The sequence below is a fragment of the Mytilus trossulus genome, chromosome 13, assembly GCF_036588685.1.
Source record: "Mytilus trossulus isolate FHL-02 chromosome 13, PNRI_Mtr1.1.1.hap1, whole genome shotgun sequence".
NCBI classification, from domain to species: Eukaryota; Metazoa; Mollusca; class Bivalvia; order Mytilida; family Mytilidae; genus Mytilus; species Mytilus trossulus.
Genome location: NC_086385.1, coordinates 32,626,885 through 32,651,982, shown reverse-complemented (window position 1 = coordinate 32,651,982; position 25,098 = coordinate 32,626,885). Strand labels below are relative to the sequence as shown.

At 32.9% G+C, this 25,098-nt stretch overlaps 2 protein-coding genes across 2 annotated transcripts; both read right to left on the bottom strand.

Moving 5' to 3' along the window:
* Positions 1 to 1,021: 1,021 nt before the first annotated feature.
* Positions 1,022 to 19,209, bottom strand: LOC134694585 (lectin BRA-3-like). The gene is made up of 8 exons (XM_063555608.1): positions 19,087 to 19,209; positions 16,063 to 16,130; positions 13,442 to 13,573; positions 12,284 to 12,451; positions 11,122 to 11,204; positions 5,159 to 5,249; positions 2,600 to 2,831; positions 1,022 to 1,111 (listed from the first exon to the last, which is right to left on the bottom strand). Coding segments are annotated over exons 2-8 (771 nt in total). The 5' UTR covers positions 16,127 to 16,130; positions 19,087 to 19,209; the 3' UTR covers positions 1,022 to 1,110.
* A 3,941-nt stretch (positions 19,210 to 23,150) lies between these two features.
* On the bottom strand, positions 23,151 to 24,335 carry LOC134694280 (uncharacterized). Its single transcript, XM_063555284.1, has one exon. The coding sequence runs from the start codon at positions 24,333 to 24,335 to the stop codon at positions 23,151 to 23,153; it is 1,185 nt and encodes a 394-aa protein (XP_063411354.1).
* Between the last annotated feature and the right edge of the window lie 763 nt (positions 24,336 to 25,098).

Below are 25,098 nucleotides of genomic sequence, written 5' to 3'. Positions count from 1 at the left end.
AAGTGTAAACGACTATATCAAGGTCCAAGTGTAAATCATAAAAAACGTGGTCTAATTTATAAGTGCTTATTTAATTATTTTGGTTTTCACAAAACAAACACAGATGCAAAAGCCCTCTATATGAACGCTCACATACGGCGCTGTTTTTCTATCGTGCTAACAATTTTAAGACTGAAAATAAGCTTTGTTTGATCGTTAAACTTGTTGAACTTACCAATGCATTCAAATTCTGGTTACGAAAATGTCCCTTTTAAGATTAGATCAGAAATACAACCATATTCTAACCCGAAAAAAGGTCACGAAAAAGGCCATTGTTACATTATAGTTCGTCTCTGTGTGTGTTACATTTCGGTGTTGTGTTTCTGTTGCGTCGTAGTTCTTTTATATTTGATACGTTTCCTCAATTTTAGTTTGTAACTCTGATCGCTTTGGAGCCTCTAGTTCTTATGTTGTATTGCAAAAGATGCTGCACATTTCTCTTAAGGTTCATTGGTCTTATCATACATTTTTAGGAAGTATATTTCGAACTTGCGTAAAATCTGCTTTTTTTTATCAATCAGTATATGGGAACAATACGAATTAACAATGCGTTGTCGATACTCGACATTTCATAAAGCATTGTTTGTTGCCATCAATGTAATTAGTGTTGTATCGTTGCTGTGTAGTTCTGTTATTACTATTTATTTGGAATCTTCTGCTGGTCACATTCATAGATATTTCATACATTTAATATATAAATAAAGGCAGCGGGAGTATTTGATTATTTTTCTGATCACATAACAAAATATTAAAGACAATTGAAGGAAATAACTTAAACCTCAGGAAATCGCATGGACTCAAAATTGAGCGAGACATAGTATGGTGACATGATTAAAGTTTCATATGATGCAAGTCTTACTCGGCATGCAGATCGATGCTCAATCCGAAATGGACAGTTATGGAAACGTTCATCTAGCAGATATAAGACTGTAGCAACATGTCGGTAGGCAGTAAAAATACAGTTATACGACATTTGTCTTTAATAATTTTTTATTAAATCGTATCATAAAAACCAAGTGCATGTTCTTAAATGCGTATTGTGTGGTTCCCAATCAATAACTTCTACTGTTATCTACAAAAGACCAAATATTTAAATTAAATCTTGGCACTTTAAACTCAAAAACACCAAAAACACTGTATGAACATGATGAATGCATTAGTAAATACAAAAAATCAATATAAACATAAAAAAAATTCACAAATTCACTTTTCAACTGCATTGAAGGAAACTATTATATTTTATACAAACTGTTAATATTCGATCAATGAAAAAACTACGGGATACAAGGTAAGATTTGAGAACAAGAAAAATACACAAATCCATGTTCATGGTATAATTATAAATTAAGATCATGCTTTTTGTAAGATCATTTCAAGTGCAGCAGCTGTCTTAACATTGATTGGTTTATATAATAATATATTTATGATTGCTATCAAAGAGTGAGTTCAATTTACTATGATGGTTATACATAGTAATAGGAGTAGGTGCGATAAGGGCAGATTTTTGCCTCAAATTTCAGCCCCATCTGACGAAAGATTTAAGACACTTTTTAAATGCTTAAGTGTCTATTTCAATTCATTCAATTAGTTTATGTGAAAGATTTCAACTAATTAAGTGATTAAAAACGCTCCGATTCAATCTTAATTATGAAAATCTATCCTATACCAAAAATTTGTCCTTTTTCATATGGTTTTTGTTAAAAATGGCCGCATACGTGTTAATCCTTAACCTTATATATTTTATGCATTATCATCAAATATAACTAATATTTCAATATTAGAATGAACGCAAATGCGGCCTCTTTCATTTAAGACGGAAAGCGTCTAAAATTTAACTTAAATGCTAAAATTGTATTTTCAGTATTTTAGCATGATGCTACTACCCGATATTTGTGAATTGTATTGTCAAAAACAGCCCAAATTTATGTAGCAGAAACATTCTACTTTCCAATGAATAACTTAAGGTTTACACTTAACAATTTTGAAAAACTACTATATATATTTTGGGGCTAAAAAGGGGTCTTATTGGACCTACTCCCTTTACCTTGTAACGATGGTTCTGGTGATCATTTAGTTTAAAATGGGAGTGAAACATTACCCTTTCGTCAATCAATACAATATAAAAAAAAAGACGTGACATGATTGTCAATGTGACAACTCTCTATAAACAACCGAAATAACAGGTCACCGTACGGCATTCGACAATGCTTCAACAATGTTTCAAGCTTGCTAAAAGGTCTGAAGTAGCAAAGTCACATTATAATTGTTTAACACTATATTCAAACAGGAAAATCATTGGTAAAGCAAAAATCCATAATTTTGTTTCTGACGCTATTAACATCACATTTTCCATTTGTTCTAACAATATATGTAAGTATACAATTGTGACATTTATACTACTAAAGTAAGGTGGTCCAATTTGCCAGTGACATAAAAAAAATCTTTAAAACTTTAATATAATGGTTTTGTTAAATAATTCCAGCAATCCAAACCCTTCACTGAAAACTAAGTCTTAAAAGGTGATTATCTATTTTATTTCAAAGAGATAATGAATACTGACCAAATTTCACAAATTGCTCGGGTATGTGCATTCACGCATGAATCATCAGTCCATTGCCATGAATACGATTGATGTAATAGAACGCAGTCCGCATTAGGTGATAAATTCTCAGTTTTACCATCTGGTTGGTTGGGTGGACCTTGATACCAATCAGTGAATGTTAGTTGTTGACCCGAAGTCCATTGAAATGATCCTTCAGTGGTAATATCCGATAGGCCTATCCACGCGCTACCTAAACATAAGGAAAAAATAATATATATGTACATCCTTAGAAATACAAAAACATGATATAACACTTACACCACACACTGCGTACTGCATTAAAATAAGCAGGACAATGCCTATGGAAAGTTGTAAATTATCCTAAATACATTTCATTCATTAACGGACCATGTATATATATATTTGATTGAATATACATTACTTAGATCATCTGGTTTTCTTCCTAATGTTACAACAATCTAAGTTATGTTGTGTAGGCTGATGTAAAAACAAACTCAGTCGATCTGTATACAGATGAATCTCTGGTGTAACAACAATCTTCAAAATAGGTTTTTCGGGAAAATCATATGAGGATGTTGTCCCGCCTGCTGTAAGCACAAACTAAAACTAAAAAACTAAAGGTGTACCGTGGAATTCCTGGTGTTATTAAAATCTAAGTCAATAAGTGTACTTGGAAATCCCTGATGCAACAACAATCTAAGTCATTAGGTGTACCGAGGACTAATGAAACAGTAATATAAGTCAACAGGTGTATATATGAATCCCTGACCAGATCTCTGGTGTAACAACAATCTTAAAAAAGTAGGTGTACCAGGGAATGATGTAATTACAATCTAAGTCAATAGGTGTACCAGAAAATCCGGGATGTAACAACAATCAAATTCAATAATTGAACCGTGGAATGATATAATAACAGTCTTAGTCAATAAATGTATCGGCGAATCACTTGGAGGCGGTTGTCCTGACAGGTGTAACAGCAATCTAAGTCAAAAGGTGTTCTGTAGCAGGGTATTCCTGGTGTAACAACAATCAAAATAAATGGTGTATCGGGGAATACATATGAGGAGGTTGTCCCGCGTGGTATTAGGCAATAGGTGTACCGGGGAATCCTTGATGTTACAACAATATAATTCAATAGGTGTACCAGGGAATCCCTGGGTGTTACAACAACCTAAGTCAATATGCGTACGTGGGAATTCCTGATGTAACAACAATCTTAATTTATAGGCGTACCAGGGAATCCCTGATGTACTAAAAATCTAAGTTAATAGGTGTTTCAGGGAATAACTATGAGGCGGTTTTCTTAACCGGTGTTACAACAATCTAAGTCAATAAGTGAACCAGGGAATTTCTGGTGTTACACCAATCTACTTCAGTAGGTGTATCGGGATATCCCTGATGACATAACAATATAGGTCAATATAAGTTAACTAGGGAATCCCTGGTTAACAACAATCTACGTCAATATGTGTACTGGGAAATATCTAATGTAACAACAATCTAAGTCAATAGGTGTACAAGGGAATCTGTGGTGTAACAATAATCTCAGTAAATAGTTACCGAGAACTGATATAACAACAATTTAAGTCAATAGGCGTACCAGGAAATTACTTATGTAACTTTAATATATGTTATAAGATCCCGAGGACTGATGTAACAATAATAGAAGTAAATAGGTACCAAGTACTGAATTAAACAACAATATAAGTCAATGTGTACCGGGGAATCCCTGATGTAGCAACAATATAAGTCAATAGGTGTATAGTGGAATTAAAGGTGTAACAACAATCTTTATCAATAGGTGTACACAATAATCTACATGAGGTTGTTGTCCATCCTTGTTTAAAAACAGTTTAAGTCAATAGGTTTATTAGGAAATCCCTAATGTAACAACAATCTTAGTCTATAGTTTTACCGGGGAATCATTTGTGTAACAACACTATAAGTAAATAGGTTTACAATGATTTGATACAATAGGTGTACCGGGGAGTCCATATGATGAGGTTTTTGCCTACTGTTTCCACAATATATGTCTGTGGGTATATCGGATATTCCCTGTTGTAACAACAATATGAGTCAATAGTTGTACCTAGAAATTTTTGTGAAACAACAATCTAAATCAATACGTATATCAGGTTATCCGAATGAAGAGGTTCTTTCGTCTTGTGTAATAACAATCGTAGTTAATAGGTGTCACGAGGAACTACAACTTAAGTTATAGGTGTACTGGGAAATCCATATGAGGAGGTTTCCCCGCATTGTATAACAACAATCTAAGTCAATCGATGTATTGTGGAATCTTTGCTGTAAAATGAATCTAAATCAGGTTTACCGATGAATACCTCGTGTAACAACAGTCTAAGTCATTAGGTGTACCGAAGAATTCATTTTGTTACAACAATCTAAGTCCATAGATGTACCGGGGAATCTATATAAGGCGGTTGTCTCGACTAGATTTACAATGGTGAAATACCACAGCGTTTCTTAGAAACTAAATACTAAGTATCTAAAACCAAATATTCCTTTGATCTCTTCATATGTAACACAAATTAATACCTCGCAATAACTTAGCTACATGTTTAAGATAATTGTTTTCTTTTTCAGTTTCAATGCTTGCCAAATGTCCACCATGATCTACACAGTAAGCCTACAATAGAAACGGTTTTGAAAACAGACGGAATAACACACAAATTAAGTAAGAAAACAGGTAAATAAAGCTCATTAGGTTAACTTTGTCAAGTTTATTATTTAAGAAATTGAATAACAATTAGTATGAAAACAGGTGAATAAAGCTTCTTAAGTTAACTTTGTCAAATTTCTTGTTTGAGAAATTCAATGACATTTAGTAAGACAACGGGTCAATAGAGCAAATATGAATTAGCTCACTCACAACAGTTGTTCCAATATTAAACATATCACTTGGAAGAAGCACCAACATTACACAAAGCAAAATGAGACACATCCTTTTCATGAGAAAACCACTAAAATATCCCAATTTACTGTAAAATGCAAAGGTCCAGCTGTGTCTCATTGCGCTAGTTAGTCGTCGGATTTACTGCTGTAGTATTTGCCTTCATTTCTGATGCAATGTTACTTCCAACTAACGTAAATTTTGTACAAGTTGTTCGGCTGCCTGTACCGGACGGCCAAATTTATCCCAATAATATAGCAGATTCAAATCCCCGTTGATAGCAGGCAATAGAAGAGCAGTTATATTACTGATTCGCCTTAAGAAATGCGGTAACCACCTTGAACGATGTGGCCAAGTATTGTCATTCATAAACACAGGTATTGCAGGTTATTGGTGGTTATCAAAATGAGATATAACTACTCGCTGAAGAACTTCCCTGATGTATTGATTATCATAAAGGTTTCTTCGTGTAGTCACCACGTCGTATTTGCAGACTTCTGAGATGCATTCGATATTATCAATTTACCTTCCATCGTAAAATACAGTAGCTTTGATGTTCCTAAGGGTATATGCTGTTTGTTTATGTCTCCAAACTCTCAATCGTCTAGCACTACACACAAGTAACAGTCTGAAATGGCCTATACCACTTCTCGACTGTACTAATTTTTACTCGACCAGTCAGGACCGTACTCGACTGTACTAATTTGTACTTGACCCTTATCTTTGACATGGAAAATAGTCTGAAGTATTATTCGACCAGTCTGAACAGTCCTAACCCGTTCTCGATCTGTTTGCTTAGTCTTTACCCTACTCGACCTAAGTTCTGTACAATACTCGACCTCTCTGAACCATACTTCACTAAATAACCTCTATTATTTTACTTTCAATTTTTAAAATAAATTTCTCTTTCACTGACATGACAACAGCCACAGTAAAATCTTTTTTTTACACCCTTAGATGATTCTAATAGAAAAGGTTTAATCAAATTATCTTATATAATAATTTCATTTTATTATTATCTTAAAATTTGAGAGTTTAGTTAAATAAAAACTACACTTAGACTGAGATTAACAAAACCTCAGGTAGTAAAGGGCTTCTTATTTCAAATTTGTTTTTCAATCTTATTTCCCAAAATATCTAAATAAAAATTCATAGGTTTCATAGTTACATACTACAGTATTATAGTTATCTTTTTAATGAGGTACATGTAGCAACAGCCAAGAAAATAACTTAAATTGTTCAACCTTATATTAAAAATATATTTTTTATTATAATTTGGGATATATTATAAGTGATGTATGTTCTGTACATATCAAATTCAAAAAAGAATAAAGGTTAAAGAAATTTATTTATTAAGATTGTTCTTCTGATTAGTGAATAATTTATTTTTGGATGTAACGCGTCCTCTGCTTGGCTGGCGTTATTTTGTTATCAGTCCATAGACATAATTAAGTCATGTAACCGTGGCGTAATCAACATTTTTCATGGTTTCTACGGTTTAAAATAGAATTTAGAATTAAATTATAAGAAATGACTGTAATATGTTTTCTGTCTATTCAAAATAACATAAAAAAAGTAGTGCACACTGTTAAATAACCCGCTATGCGCATTAAAAACGTTAAGTACGCCACGGTCACATGACTAAGTTATGTAATTATTTAAATAATTAAATAATAAATTGATAACTCCTACTTAGTGCAAACTCATTAAACATGTTATACCTGGTCAGTGAGTATCAAATTATAAATACCATTCATCAAAATTGCAACATTTTGTACAACTTAAATCGCAAGGCCTTTTGAATTCACTAGATAAGTAATTCACAAGTTTGTTTTTTACCTGTAAACACACAAGTACTGTAACAGTTGTAATTAAATGTTTTTACGTGCTTCTTGTATGCCATTTCTTAAATTTTGACATTAAATATTCAAACTTAAATATAAATAAGTTTTTGTTTAATTACTGCAGCTTTGGAACATATTTCCCTTTTTAAAAGGTTATAAAGGATAACTATGGAAGTTTAAAAATAATGATTTTAAAAATTCATGGTATTAAAAAACAAAGGTGTCATTCTTCAAGTTAATTAAGTTGCTTTATATACTATTTTACATGTATATGTATTTTACATGAAAAATAAATCTGCAAAAACTATGTCAACTGGACATGCTTTGATACTATATATGCCCTTGAATTTCTACTACATAACAGTTTTGTTAGCTTTGGAGATTTCGTGTATCGTCAAGTTATCGGAATTCCAACGGGGACTAACTGTGCACCACTTATTGCGGACCTGTTTTTGTATGGCTATGAGTTACAATTGATGACAAAAATCAGCGAACACCCATTGAAACAACATCTGATAAACAAATTTAGTAATACTTTTAGATATTTGGATGATATTTTTGCTCTATATAATGACGACTTAAGTATGTATACTAAAGAAATTTATCCTGTTGAACTTACTTTAGATGAAGCTAATTCTAACAATGACCACTGCCCTTTCCTCGATCTTGATATATTTATCACTAACGGAGAGCTTAATACTAAAATTTATTTAAAAAGAGATGATTTTTTCTTTCCTATCGTTAATTATCATTTTTTTAGATTTTGACGTTCCCTTGTCTTCATCTTATATGTGTTAATATATCTCAACTAGTACGATTCGCTCATGTATATAACAATGTTTTAGATTATAACGAGAGTAAATTGTGTATAACGGAAAAATTATTACACCAGGGTTTTCGATATCACAAACTAGTCAAAACATTTACTTAATTTTATCATCGGTATAAGGACACCATTCATAAATACAGCTCAACATGCAGACGTTTTATACGTTAAGGTATTTCACATCCAATTTTTTTGTATAAAAGTATTCCTTTCAAAGCACAAAAATTTCAGAAACCAACAAAACCTTTAAATAGACTTATTAAAAAGGGATACAGTTACGATGATTAAAGATTGCATATTTTGGCGTTAATATTGATTCACTTATAGGATCTTTGCATCGGAAGTAAATACATTTATTCAAAAACCAGTTGTTAAAATTACACGAGTTATGTTCTTCTCATATATGTTATGATGGTATGATACTAAACCCCTAACGGGAAGGAGTGTGCCTAATATTGAAATGATGAAATCATAATCTTTCAATCAGTTTAATTGAAGTCTGGAGCTTGAATGTCAGTTAACTGCTAGTAGTCTGTTATTATTTATAAGTAATTGTCATTTTGTTTATTTTCTTTGGTTACATCTTCTGACATCAGACTCGGACCTCTCTTGAATTGAATTTTAAATGTACGTATTGTTATGCACTTACTTTTCTACATTGGCTAGAGGTAAAGGGGGAGGGATGAGATTTCATAAACATGTTTAACCCCGCCGCATTTTTGCGCCTGTCCCAAGTCAAGAGCCTCTGGTCTTTGTTAGTCTTGTATTATTTCAATCTCAGTTTCTTGTGTACAATTTGGAAATTAGTATGGCGTTCATTTTCACTGAACTAGTATACATTTGTTTAGGGGCCAGCTGAAGGACGCCTCCGGGTGCGGAAATTTCTCGTTACATTGAAGACCTGTTGGTGACCTTCTGTTGTTGTTTTTTCTATGGTCGGGTTGTTGTTCCTTTGATACATTCCCTATTTCCGTTCTCAATTTTATTGTAATATTTACTTTACTCAGCTAACACCCTTTGTCTTTAATATGCTTTAACTTAAATGATTAAAATTGTCCAGCATATGAAATATATTTGAAAAATTATAATATTTAAATAACATTGAAAATATAGTTAAAAGTCAGTTTTGAGATAATTTGATCATTTTTTTATTTTAAAGCTAATATATGTTCAAATCTGTTGATAAGTATGGTGTAAGATTTGATTTAAAAGCTTTACTATATACTTAGTAGTAGATACAGATAAATTGTATGTGCTATACATAAATGGCAAGCGTGTTGTATCGGCCACCCGTGATGATATCGATATCAGCACGGTTGCAAAAGCTTTATCACACCTTTAATCTGTATGTCGTTACGTCATCGATTACTGTCTCTGTTGCAAAGGCTTTATCGAATCCCTAATCTGTATGACGTCATGCCAAGCTTATAATCTGTATGACGTCATTTCAAGACTCTTTATCTGTATGACGTTATGTCACATAAAAACATCTACTCGAGCATGCTGAGGTATATGTATAAAGTAAAGAGTATATGAAATATCACACACCCTATCAACCCTCAACCAATACAATACCTCGAGCAGAGATCTTGGGATTATATTGGTGTCTCGGGTTGATACGGATGCGATATTGAAAAAGCCATATGATATTCTCTATATAATGAATACAATTATAAGTTGAAATTATTTTTTAAATTTCTAGTTCCTAAATCGATAAAATATAATGTAAATCTACAACAGTAGGTCTAATATGGTTAAGACTTGTTCGAGTATGGTTCAGACTAGGTCGAGTATGGTTCAGACTAGGTCGAGTATGGTTCAGACTAGGTCAAGCATGGTTCAGACTAGGTCCACCATGCTTCAGACGCGTTTAAAATGGTTTAGTACAAGTTCAAACTTTTAAGTGTGGTACAGACTACAGACGAGTATAATCAAGTAAATTCCAGACTAATTCAGACTGGTCGAGTAAACCTCAGTACAGTCGAATACAGATATAGGCCATTTCAGAATTATACTGATCTGTAGTGTATCTGTAACATGCTGCGGAAACCGACTCTTATCACTGTTATCACTGAACTCGTATATATTTATTTAGGGGCCAGCGGAAGGACGCCTCCTGGTGAAGGAATTTTTCGTTACATTGAAGACCTGTTGGTGACCTTCTACTGTTTTATTTTCTATGGTCGGGTTGTTGTCTCTTTGACACATTCCCCATTTCCATTCTCAATTTTATCTTCTCCGGCTAATGAATCTTGCGTCAGCTTCTGAAGTTTTAACCACGACGAGCTAATTACCATGTCAAACGCAGCTGCAGATGGCGGTCAGTTAACAAGAATCGTCTTATAACCCTTCTTGACTTAAGTCCTGCTGAATCGATTACTAAAAGTTATTGTTGATAGCTGTCTGCAAGGTAGCCATTATCTTTAAAGAACATGACTTGTTGGGGATGAAATTCGTCTTTACCCTGCGATGTCACCTGTGGTCTGCCAGATCTTGACATAATTGGTTTGGATGTGTTTTCACAAAAGCCCGTTGCCTACAGTTCAATGGTAGCCCATCTGACGTCCACTAGCTTTACATGATAGCCATGATGACCGGATGCCTCTTATATTCGTCTCGTGCCATGTCCACTGAATATGACATACTTTTTGATTCGCCGGATCTAAATACTCAAAATGGAAGCGCGGGTAAACTGCAATTTGTAATTTGCAAAAGTTGCGTGATTCACGTCCATGATATGTCGATGTATCAATGACCGATCAAACCTGTATGGTCACATAATTCGACATGAATAGTGGTCTTGTTAAAATCAATATTTATGTTCAAAATATTTTTTTGATAAAAACAAAAATGCTATATATCAGAGGAGGGGTGATCAATTTTTTATGTACATTTGAGACCACCAATTTGTTTTGTTATCTTATATAAAGATGCCTACCTCTGCATTAGACCAGCGATCAATTGTATTACAAGATATTATGTAAGTTGATCCACTAAAGTGAGTAATAATGTCTGGACAACCTACAAAAAAAAAGATATTAAGTATGAAATAGGTTTATATTATGTTTGAACTTTTTCACACTAGTAATTTTTGGGGCCTTTGATAGTTCAAGGCTCGGCGTTGAAGACAGTAGATTAACCTGTAACGGTTTACATTTACAAATTGGGAATTGTTTGGAATGTTGTATCGATGGCACTCATACCACATCTTCTTATATATATTCATATTAAGACCTTGTCATATATATGTATAAAAGAGGGACGAAAGACACCAAAGGGACAGTCAAACTCGTAAATCTAAAACAAACTGACAACGCCATGGCTAAAAATGAAAAAAACAAACAGAAAAACAATAGTACACATGACACAACATAGAAAACTAAAGAATAAACAACACGAACCCCACCAAAAACTAGGGGTGATCTCAGGTGCTCCGGAAGGGTAAGCAGATCCTGCTCCACATGCGGCACATTTATGTGTTACATTTTTAACGAAAACCACTTTGTAAATATAACAATAATTGTTTTTTTTCCCTAAATAGTAATCTTGTAAAACCGTTATGGGATATGGAAACTACTGATTTTTAATGCGAGCTTAGTATTTTAAAGAGGAAAAACAAAAGGAAATGCTTGCACTCTAAATTGGTTCGGACAAACTAGATGATTTATTATGTACCAGAACTGCTGTCATTTGCTATCATACATCCATACTTAGAAGCACTTTTAATGATTCAGTTGATATTGCAATGTAATGTTCATACTAAACTGCAAATGTATAAAATAGAAGATGTGGTATGTTTGCCAATGAGACAACTATCCACAAGAGACCAAAATAACAAATAAATTATAGGTCATCGTACGGCTTTCCAAAATGAACCAAGCCAAAACCGCATATCAAGCTATAAAATACACAGCCGAGTTAGCCATGCTAGCCAAAACCTCAATGCACAATGTATCGTCAGATTTTAAATTCTAAAAAAAAATATAAAAAGTGACGTCACATGTGAATTTCTAAAATAGTTCCAAAAATATGATTAAATTAGATTTGGTCCAATATAATTCAACCTTCTTTTTACATATTTCTTTTAATGAGGTTCGTACCATGACATATTGGAAGGTGTTCATTCCATCCCCCTCCAGCACATGTGATTGTCGGGGTCCCATGTAAAACATAACCAGTGTCGCACGAAAAAGTTGCAGTAGAACCAATAGTTGTGCCAGTTTTGGTAACTGCTCCGTTAGGAATCTGTTGAATGTCTTCACATCGAACTGCAATATATATCTTAAAGTTATTTGTTTATTATTATAGATAAACACCAAAAACAATACACGGTCATGCCCTTCTCTCTAGTGTTATCTTTACAAATCATCCATCTATTTCTGATTTACATTCTCAATTGTATACATGTCTGTTCAGAGTTGTCTTAACTTCAGTTATACCACATCATCTTCCTTGCTATGTCTAACAATATATTTTACAACACGATTTGAATTTTAATGAATGTTTATTGGAAAACTATTAAAAATTCAAAAACAGATATGGAAGTTGATTGGAAACTGTTCTTGCATTTGGGTTTCTCATAAAGTATTCAGTACACACATGTGGTTAAGTTTTGAGGAAATGTATTTTCAAAAGTAGCAAAAGGGGTTTGTCTCAATTCTTAACAACCTTAGTGACGTATTCTCCCAATAAAATAAATCAAATAGCTATATAATTGAGAAATTTGAGCCGTAGTGTAGTAGTTAGGGCACCAGACTACTAACACAAAGGTTTCTGGTTCGATTCGCGTTTCGGGCTGAAAATCAATAATTAACATACATTTTGTAACATGCTGTTGTTTGATGCTGTTGTCTCTTTGACAGCACCATCCCATTTGCTTTCTCAATTTACTGTGGATCATTAATATTCGTTGGATATCAATTTTCGTGGATTTCGTGGGTACAGGAGAACCACGAATTCAAATGTTCAACGAAATAATTTTTTTGGAAAGAAATGAGTGTAGACTTTGCCAAAACCACAAAATTAAATATCCACGAATATGTAAGTTTTCCTCAAACCACGAAAATTGGTACCCACGAAAATAAATGAATCCACAGTAAATGATACATAAATTCAATATTCAGTAACAAATGACAACTACTACATTCGAATATCCTGTATTGGGACAGGCATACAGATAATGTGGAGGTGGAACCTGTTATCAGTCTTCCAATCTCCCCCTTTTACTGCAGAACTAAGATTAATACAATCATACTTACATATATTACAACACGGTCTTGCATTACAGCATTTACCAATTTCTACCCAACCTGGACCAAACATTTCATCACAACTTGAATTTGTGTTTATTCCACATTTTCCGTTCAATGCCTTACATTGTCGAGTGAGTTCTGTAATATACACATACAATGTATTTTGTTAAAAAGCAACAGTAGAATAATTCAAATAGTCATTTCATTACACAAAACACAAAACCAATGCAGCTATCAGATCAACTGAGGGAAACACATTAACTATAAAAGGAAAATAACGAATCATGCGATAGACTGAACTACCACAAAGGCAAACGCCAGCATACATAGAAACGCACTAGATGATAACGACTGCCTAATTCCTGATTTGGTACAGGACATTCAAAGAAAACAAATCTAAGGTTGAACATCGTTCCAAAGCAAGCCAATCCGTCCGCTTATATGGCAAAGTAAGAAATACTGATATACTGACAACACTAAGACAGTCTTCACTCTGAGTGGCAGCCCAGGCAACCCAGGCTAGTTAAATTGCTCTTCAGCCTGTAAAAATCATATCTACATTATCTAACTAAATAATTTCAAAAATTGAGCCTCGAGCCTGTAGATTCGTGTATTCGTGAAGACTGCTAAGATACAGGAAAACAGTACAGTATAAACAAACGCTAGATACTGCCAACACAACAATACAGGAAAACAGTATACATAAACGCTAGAACATTTTAATACAGCAAGACAGTATAAACAAACGCTATAACACTACAATACAGCAACACAGTATAAACAAACGCTAGAACACTACGATACAGGAAAACAGTATAAACAAACGCTAGAACACTACGATACAGGAACACAGTAAAAACAAACAATAGAACACGTCTATCCAGGAAAACCGTATAAGCAAACGCTAGAACACTAGGATACAGGACAACAGTATTATGAGTATAAACAAACGCCGGAACTCTACGATTCAGGAAAACAGTATAAACAAACGGTAAAACACTACAGTACAGAAAAACAGTATAAATAAACGCTAGAACACTACGATACAGGAAAACAGTATAAACTAACGCTAGAACACTACAATACAGCAACACAGTATAAACAAACGCTAGAACACTACGATACAGGAAAACAGTATAAACAAACGCTATAACACTACAATACAGCAACACAGTATAAACAAACGCTAGAACACTACGATACAGGAAAACAGTATAAACAAACGCTAGAACACTACGATACAGGAACACAGTAAAAACAAACAATAGAACACGTCTATCCAGGAAAACCGTATAAGCAAACGCTAGAACACTAGGATACAGGACAACAGTATTATGAGTATAAACAAACGCCAGAACTCTACGATTCAGGAAAACAGTATAAACAAACGGTAAAACACTACAGTACAGAAAAACAGTATAAATAAACGCTAGAACACTACGATACAGGAAAACAGTATAAACTAACGCTAGAACACTACAATACAGGAAAACAGTATAAAAAAAACGCTAGAACACTACAATCCAGGAAAACAGTACAAACAAACGCTAGAACACTACGATACAGGAACACAGTATAAACAAACACTAGAACACTACGATACAGGAAAAAACGATAGAACACAACAATACAGGAGAACAGTCTAAATAACGGTAAAACACTACGATACAGGAAAACAGTATAAACAAACGCTAGAACACTACGATACAGGAAAACAGTATAAGCAAACGTTAGAAAACTACGATACAACAAAACAGTATCAACAAACGCTAGAACACTTCGATACAGGAAAACAGTATAAACAAATGCTCGAACACTACGATACAGGAAAACTGTATAAACGAACGCTAGAAAACTCAGCAAAGAGAATATATAAACAACCATTTTAACATACATTACGACATATGTCTATTCTGTGTGACTTTTAGACTTTACAATGTGAAACAACATAAAGTGGGAAAACATAGGTGTTATTCTTACAGATTGTACTAGCTTTAGACAATCTTCGGAGACATCTGGTTGTTTCATTTTTTTCAGGAAACATTACACAAAATCCTCCTGGAATATGTATTTACCTTCTGACGCAATAATCTTTCACATCGACGCCTCATGGTCGATTATCGGTCTCTTAGGACTACTACGATATCATTCTCTTTTAAATCGAAAAATTACCATATATGAAAAAGTAAAAACTTTTGAGAATTGACGTTATTTATAATTTGTAACGCAAAACAGTTACACTTATCTTTCAAATAATTGTTATAGATAAACATTTCAAAGATGTAAAAAATAACTTAAGCAAGTACTTTTGTCATTATGTTTTAAAGAAAATGGGAAAGTGGATTGAATAACGCGTTTAACGGCTTTTTATGTTAGATGGATACCATATAGCTTTGGGTGTAACTACATTATCTTCTTCAATTTTGAAATTTAAGAATTATACTAGTACAAGAAGTGTTATTTATAAGGGATATATTTCTACACATTTTCAGTTGAAATAAGTTAACTCTTTACACAGAATTAATTTAGATAGGATTAAAGAAAATTACCTGCTCAGAGTGAACATTATTCACTATTGGTTTTTAATACAGATATATGCAGTATCTATTGTAAATACTTTAACTTACTTCCTGCATTCGATACATGGTAAACGCTGAAGGCAACAACAATCATATACCAACAGTTCAACATAGTCCTGAAACATTTGCATTTTTCATAAATACAGTACAACATTTGTAAAAAAAGTAATTAGTGCTTCATTATAAGCTAAAATCAGTTCGATAGAACAATGTTTTGTTTGCATGCAGAAAGAATCCTACATATGGATGTGGTCCTAACCTGTACAAAAGTTAACTGAAAGCAGACTTCTACACTGCTTTCGAAGTCAACTTGAGCAATTTTAAACAGACAAGCAAGCGTCGTTGATAGACCAGACATATGGACTGCCTTTTAAGGACTGATACAGATGAATATTTTGTGGACAAAACGCGCGTCTGGCATGTATACAAAATTGAGTCCTGATATCTATGATGAGTTTATTTATATACAGACAAGTCTTCGTATTGCCAGACCTGAGGACTGATGAGCCAGAGAACAGACCTGGTGGACAGGTCTGATGTTGACCAGACCGGAGGACATGTACACTTATGAGAGGTTACCGTATTTAAGACTTTTCATATCAGATCTGAGCTTTAAATATGAAAACAATTTTCGGACTGTTCTTTTATCCCAGTAAAGCAAATATCTTTACTCATTAGACTTTATTATACACATCCATATCTAATATAATTTAATAATGACTTCACAATTACACACGTGTGATCACATACAGCTATCATAAAAGACAGGAAACATCGTTTCTTTTTTAATTAAAAGGCAGAAAGAAAGATAATCTAACGCATCTGAACAATATTTGTTTTCTATCGTGGGATATCAACAACATTGGTCGATGTTGCTTCGTTCTTCATTTTTTACAGTCCTTTTTTCTGCACAAATATTCAGCTCAAGCATAGCATTCTTTTATTCAATTGATTAAATCAACAGCACAATCTAGCAATGTTCACATCTCAAATTGGCTCAAATATAACACAATTATTTGGCTTCATCAACCAAAACTGACCGTATTTGCACTTCATTTTTTAAATATATTTAACCTCCTCATACATGTCATAGTAAATTAACAAGATTTCTTAGTCAGGATGTATTATATAAAAAAGATGACAGCAATATTTAAACATAATGACTCCAAAGTTTTGTCCGCACCAATTAATACTTATATTCTCTTTAAATTTGATTTTGAGTAGTATACAATTTCAATAGTTTTTATTTCTCAAGCTGACTCATATAACCAAATTAATGTTTCAAAACAACTAAAACTGACCTTATTTGGACTTTGCTATGTGAATCTTATAGTCAAATAGTAAATCAGTCATAAATTCATGTAAGAGTTGATTGTATAATACGATTGATAGCAATGTTGATATACAACGACAAAACAATGTTGTCCGCATCACTTTAGAGTGCCACTATGTCCTTTTTTATTCAATCGTTTAATACTTTTTAATAGTTTTGATACCTCAGTCTGACTCGTTTACCAAACATTTTCGGACGTGCCAACCATACCTGACCATATTTGCACTTTATTTTGTAAATATATATTTATCCTCAAAGTGAATCAGTACTATGTCTATGTTATTTAGGATTGTATAATAAAATAATAAAGATGACATCAATATTGGAACACAGTGACTACAAATGTTGTGCAATCAATTTGAAGAGCTTCCTTTTCCTTTAAGTATTCATCAGAATGGACCGTCACCAACGTGAGTAGCTTGGGATTTTTGTTTTTAAGACAAAACTATTAAACGGCAGTAAACTATATCGGACTTCCAAGACATCATTTATAATCGGTAAGGATAAATGTATATTCATCTGTATATAGAAATTGGCTCGTACATATTTACAAGCGGGGCATCTAAAATCCAAAAAAATAAGAAAAGTAAAAATATATGAATGATGTTTGACAACGCACACAAAAGTTTAGTATCTTTTCTCTAAAAAATTAGTATATTCTATGAAAAAACAACCAAGTTTGATGCAAAGTTCTTTAAAACATCTTTGGAGCCTTTGTTTTAATTTTTTTCAAAATGTGCAATACTGTATTCTTTTTTTTTTTCAAAACAAGAGAAATTAGTAATTCTTAACAATCTTAACAATGCACAGACCATTTCAGTATATTAGTTCTGATGTTCTTCCACCTAAATTCAACACAACCAATTCTAAGCCACAAAAAGTAAAAAAATAAACGGCAGGCAATATTTTCCATTAAAATAAAAACGATTGCAAAACAACATAGTATATTTTCCCTTTACTTCATGATATACATGATATACTTATATTTCATGAAAAACAACCAATCTTGATGCATAAACAATACTGAAATAAAATGGTAGTTAATATTTTTGCAAAAAAATCAGAATTCTTGCATTTATATTCAGCACAAACAAGAGTATTCTTTTTTTTTAATTTCTTTTGACAAAAAATCTAGTTACACATATCATTGTATCAATTTAATCAAAGTAGAAAATTGATAATTTTAAATATGTAAATAGCAGTTTTGTTAGACTGATTGCAATTAACTTTGTAAAATTTTTAATATAAAAGAAGAAAACAATAATTTTAGGCAACACGATTAAAAGTTCAGTATTTTTTCCATGAATTTCAGCATATTTCACGGAAAACAACCTATCCGAATAAAAAGAAATGACTGTTATTAAATGGTTGTTTATAATTTCTTATCAAAACAAAGAAATAACTGCATTAATATTCAAAATGAAGTTGAGTATTTTGCACCTTACACTATTATCTAAATTCGTATACAAAAGCACAACCTAACCCTTCTCCTAATATGAGGGAGTAGTGTAACAGTATAACGTGAGAACAAACTAGATTTATCACTTAACAAGGTCTTAACTCATTAGATGAATACAAATAGAACTACATCTAACAAAAACACAGTGTGAACATCACCGTGTATCCTACCAACAAAAGACACAAAGTACTGATCGGAGGGTACTCGCAGTTTCTGGTAGCTAGTTCAAACCCACTATCAACTAATTTAAACAATCACGCATCTAACACTATATTCTTACCAAGATTTCTGTTGATTGCGAACCACTGGAAAAAAATGTACAACTATTTGAAGTGGACGTCACTAATGTTAATATAGCTTGTGTCTAATAACTTCTGCGAATTGTGCAAATAAAATATGTTTAAACCACTATTGAGACACCCACGTACATGTATATTATTCAGTGTAACAGATATTTAGTGATGAGTCAGCAATGTCGATTTCCTTGCATATAATTGTATACTTCATTTACATTTGAAAATGTAATGATTGATTTCTTGTCACGAATATTGCACGTTTAAACATATCTTTCTGTTTTAAACTTGTTAATTAACCAGGAAATGTTTCTAATTACACGATTGTGTGAATATACATTTAAACTTTAGATATATTGCATGTATTCCAAATTGTCAAAAAACATCCATATAGAGAAAGCTGACACTTTTGTTTTTTACTAAATAAATGAAACAATGATGGGAGTATACAAAGTACAGTTAAAGAAAAAATACAGTATATTCTGTTATTTCTTTAAGACTATGATATTGATAAACATGCAGTAGTATAGCTTCACGTTTAGTAGTAACAAATCTTCGTAGACCCATAAGGCTGCTACGATATTAAACGCAACCCTGTCATCGAAGTACGTAGAACCCGACTTGGGTGAAAAGAGAAAAACTATGAAAATAATTGCAATCAATAATCCTTAATATAATCCACAAACTTGCATATTTTAAGTGTTTCTCTCTGAATATAAACATAAAAAAAAATGTTTCAGGCGCATCCTTAGACTGGGACTGCTTATTTAAGATATAAGGTAACTATTACATATTGAACAATAACACATATAATAAGAGCACCTTACAATTGTTGATTTTCATTGATCGGGAACAAAAATGAAATGAATGAAAATAAATTTTATATTTTTATGTAAATGAACATAGTGTACATGTGTTTGTAACTTTTTAAATCGAAAAACATATAAACTTTGCAAATAACTATGAACGAAAAGAAATATTGTCTTACCGACAAGACGGATACACAAATACACTGATTTCGAACTACAATCAGTTATCGTATTTCTCATTGAGTAATCATGTATTAAATCAATGTTAACCAACAGGTTTTATTGAGTAATTATGTATTAAATCAATGTAAACCAGCAGGTTTAAGAATTTGTATTGAACGTTTTGGTGACTAAAGAATAAGATATTGTAATATTATACACACAAAAAAATGCTTAAAGCAAAAAAAGTAAAAATTTAAAAAAAAGTTAAACGAAATAACATTTTTTCCCAAAGTTTCCTCAATGACAAGTTCAAAAACTAAACACTCACCCCCATCTTTTAAAAAAAAATATAGAAAAAAATAAAATACGTATATTTAAAAAGAGGGGCAAAAGATACCAGAGGGACAGCAAAATTCATCAATCGAAAATAAACTAAACTGACAACGTGATGGTTAAAAGGAAAAACACAGACATACAAACAATACTTTCCCAATTTTAATAGTACACATGACACAACATAGACAACTAAAGGATGAACAACGCTTATCTCACCAAAACTATGGGTTAGTTCAGGTGCTCCGCAAGAGTTACGCATCCTGATCCACATGTGGGACCCGTCATGTTGCTCATGTTTTAACAAATCCTGTAATAAGGCTAATTCAGTAGGTCCCACTCATTAAATTGAAGGGGATTATAGTTACGACGTAAGGAATACATTCGATATCATCTGTGAAATGGTTATTCCATAACGGTCAACCAATGCCTAATGGCTTCCGTAAAAATTACGGAGGCATAATTTAAACTCTTGGTTTAATGACTTCCTTATGAGCAGCAACCCTCTATCAGCAACATCGTGATAGGAAATATAAGCACGGGAATAAAGTATCAATCAGGAGTTATATACCCCGTTAAAGCATATTTGACAACACACAGCAACATCAGTGTTAAATTAATGTGAAATTGAATCTCTTCATAGGTCAGAGGCTACAATTATTTCGTAGTGCATTTCTTTTAGAACATAAATGAAAATTAAAAAATCCCACCTGCGCTTTCTCAATGAAATTTTTACAGTGTGTTATAATACTTCTAGGGGAAAATTATATCAAAATTGTAGAAAACATCATCGGCTCTAACCCAAAACATGGACAATTTTATGTTTAGCGCGTCTTGAAATCTTTTGACAGCTTCCGAAGTGCTTATTTTTAACCTTTTTCAGCTGGACTAAATCTTTACGTTCCTTTACCTGGACCTAAATTTGTTTACAGTGTAATTTCACCCCCTCCCCCTAATTGCAATTTGAGGCATTAAACATTGAGATATACATTTGGAAGGGGTATAAAAAATAATAGTATTAGGATGAGACATGTATAGTTTATAGATATTTTTGATGTTTCAGACTGTTCATAGCACTGTTGCAGGTTCCTTTAAATTATATGCATTTCTGCATTCAGTCTCATTTGTATGGATGCCATTTTTATTGAATCCGGTATCAGTGAAAATAGAAAAGATCACAAGGGGGAATTCAAAATCAATCAATCCAATAAAACAGACAAAACCATAATATATCATAAACACGATGCACAGACAACACCGTAATAAATCATAAACACGATGAACAGACAACACCATAAGAGAACATAAAGATGATGAGCAGACAACATCGTAATATGTCATTAACTAAGCACGATTAACAAACAACACCATAATGGATAATAAACACGATAAATACAAACACCATATTAGATAATAAACACGAAAAACACAAACACCATAAAAGATGATAAACACGATAAACAAACATCATAATAGATCATAACACGATGAACAGACAACACCATAATAGATGAGTAACACGATAAACAGACTACATCGTAATAAATCATAAACACGATGAACAGACAACACCATAAGTGATCATAAACACGATAAACAGACAACATCGTAAAAGATCATAAATAAGATAAACAGAAACACCATAATAGATCATAAACAAGACAAGCAGACAGCACCCTAATAGATTGAAACACGACAAACAGACAACACCATAAGAGATCATAAATGCAATGAACAGACAACACCATAATAGATCATAAACACGATAAACAGACAACACCGTAATAGATCATAAATAACAGAAACAGAAACACCATAATAGATCATAAACATGACAAACAGACAACACCATAAGAGATCATAAACACGACAAACAAACATCATAATAGATCATAACACGATGAACAGACAACACCATAATAGATGAGTAACACGATAAACAGACTACATCGTAATAAATAATAAACACGATGAACAGACAACACCATAAGTGATCATAAACACGATGAACAGATAACATCGTAATACATTGTATACCATAAACATGACAAAACGACAACATCGTAATAAATCATAAACACGACAAACAGACAGCACTATAATAGATCATAAACGCGATGAACAGACAACATCGTATTAGATCATTAACACGATAAACAGACATCATAAGCCTGGTGGTATGGCTGTAAGAAAAATCGGATGGCGTGATATAACACGATACAGACTTATAATAAAAATATATCTAAAACGTCTGATAATTAGTAAACGATCTTTTCCATGAGGGCAATATATCGTTACAAGTAGCGAATATAAATGGCTGTTGTTAAGACAAATTATATATATTTATAGATATATATAGTGTCTAAAAATAGCAACAATCAACATTCAATCTATCTAGGTGTGGATCAGTTTGTAAATAAACTGATGCAGTTACTAAATTGAATTATATAAGTGTCTAAGAATGTAACTTTAACACACTAATGAGTGTTATAAAATTTGGTGTTATATTTTATATATTATTCACGCAATATTTCGCTAAACAAATTAGCTTCATCGGGCGTGTGCATCTATCTAGGTGAAATCGGATGCATGACAAAAAATATATTTGTAGCTTGAGCTACACAAAAGTTTAACATATTGATTAATGATCTGTATAAAACAAATTTTTGCCGTTTATTGTACATAAACATTTTTTCAAAAATTAAAACAAATAGTTGTTTTAATTAAATAGAAGTAAAATTTATGAGTTATTCCTTTGGTTTCGGGTAGAACTGTTTTTCATCCCTCTCATTAAGTCCATCAGGTTCAAGAGTACGTAGCTGATGCATCCAGAACCTTTCTCTCTTTTTTCTCATTTCTGAGTCCCAATTTTGGTTTACCTCAATTATTTGAAAGGTGATATTTTCAAAAGTATGTCCTGTTCTTAAGAGGTGTCTCGTAATTGGACAGTTTCTTCCTTTAGTATAGAACGACCGATGATTGTTTAGTCTGATGTTGAATGTGGTTTCTGTTTCACCAACATACTGCAGCTTGCAAGTTCCACAAGTAAGAATATAAATACTATTTTCCGTTTTGCAATTAGATGTAACACAGATGTTGTATCGCTGCTTTGTTACTGTGCTGCTGAAAGAGTGGTCAGTGTTGGCGGCTTTACAGCACTTACAGTTCCTTCTACCGCATTGTTTGTAACACCCAAATTTTGAAGTTTCTTGTTTCTTTACTTTTGATGTGACAAGTATGTCTTTGAGATTTTTGGGTCTGCGATAGGCAATAAGAGGAGGTGATGGGAAAATTTCTTTTAAGGAAGAGTCATTTTCGATTAGACTCCAGTGCTTTCGGATAGAAGATGAAATATTTGTCAAATCGGGATGGAAAGTTACAACAAACGGAATTCTATCTGCACGGGTCGCCTTATTTTTATATTCCATGAGGCTAGCTCGATCTTTTTCTTTAGCTTTATCAAAAGCGTCTGTGATGTTTTTGGTTTTATATCCTCTTGATTTCAGCTGTTTTTTTAGTTGTCCCAAACGATAGTTAAGTTTGGATTCAGAGGAGCAAATTCGCTTTAGTCTGATGGCTTGACTGTAAGGTATACTCCTGGAGCAGTGTTTCGGGTGACAACTTTTTGGAGAAAGGAACTGGTGTTTATCAGTTTTCTTTGTGTGGAGGTCAGTTGTCATGACCCCGTTTTTTACAAATGTGGTGGTGTCGAGAAAAGCAATTTTCTCGCTTGAAAATTCAGATGTAAATTTAATTGAGTGATGGAACTGATTACAATAATCTAAGAAATCTTGCAAATGTTCTGCAGTATCGTTCCATTTCATGTCAATATCATCAATAAAACGGAGCCATGACAAAGGTTTGTATGGCACACTCAAAAGGATGCGTTCTTCGAGATCCCCCATAAAAATGTTGGCAAAAGAAGGTGCCATTTTTGTTCCCATACTAGTTCGGTCAATCTGTAAAAAGTGCTTGTCGTTGAAAATAAAGTTGTTATTTTCAAGAACTAGCTTGAGCAATTGAACTAGACAGTCAGTTTGGGGATGTTTATCCTTTCGAGTATTCCATACTTTTTCACACGCGGCTATTTATAGATATATATATATAATTTATTTTTAGTCTATTTCACCATCACTGCTGGTGCTACGATGGATAATATCTGTTTTAGAGTCGTCACTGGTTCAAATGTATTTCAATTGTAATTTGTCTGTGAATGCATCTTAGATTAATTTGGACGACACTCAGCAAATTATAATTCATCTGATCTGTGAAAATAACATCTTCACGCCTTATATGTTATGTAATGTGTTACGACGCCAGATAAAAACTGACGCAGCAAGTAACACCGGCTTTATTATTTTATAGGTGGACGAGTTGTCAAGCGTCGGACATAGTGTGAGGCAATTTGGTAGCAATGATTTCTGAGTAGCATGAGTTCGAATCCCAGCTAAAAAAGAACAAACTTTTTCTTCCGCAAATTAACAGACCTTACATTAATATTGTTGGGCTGTTATTAAGAAAAAATATATATACAAAAGGTGTCGTCAGCCTTGTGTCACTATCACTGGTGATCCCATGGAAAGAATATATCGCAGAGTTGTCACTGTTTCAGAAGTACTTAAGAGAGAAAAGTGAACATCATTACCATTATCGACCGACGAGGAATATAAGTGAAAATAATATCAATTTAATTAA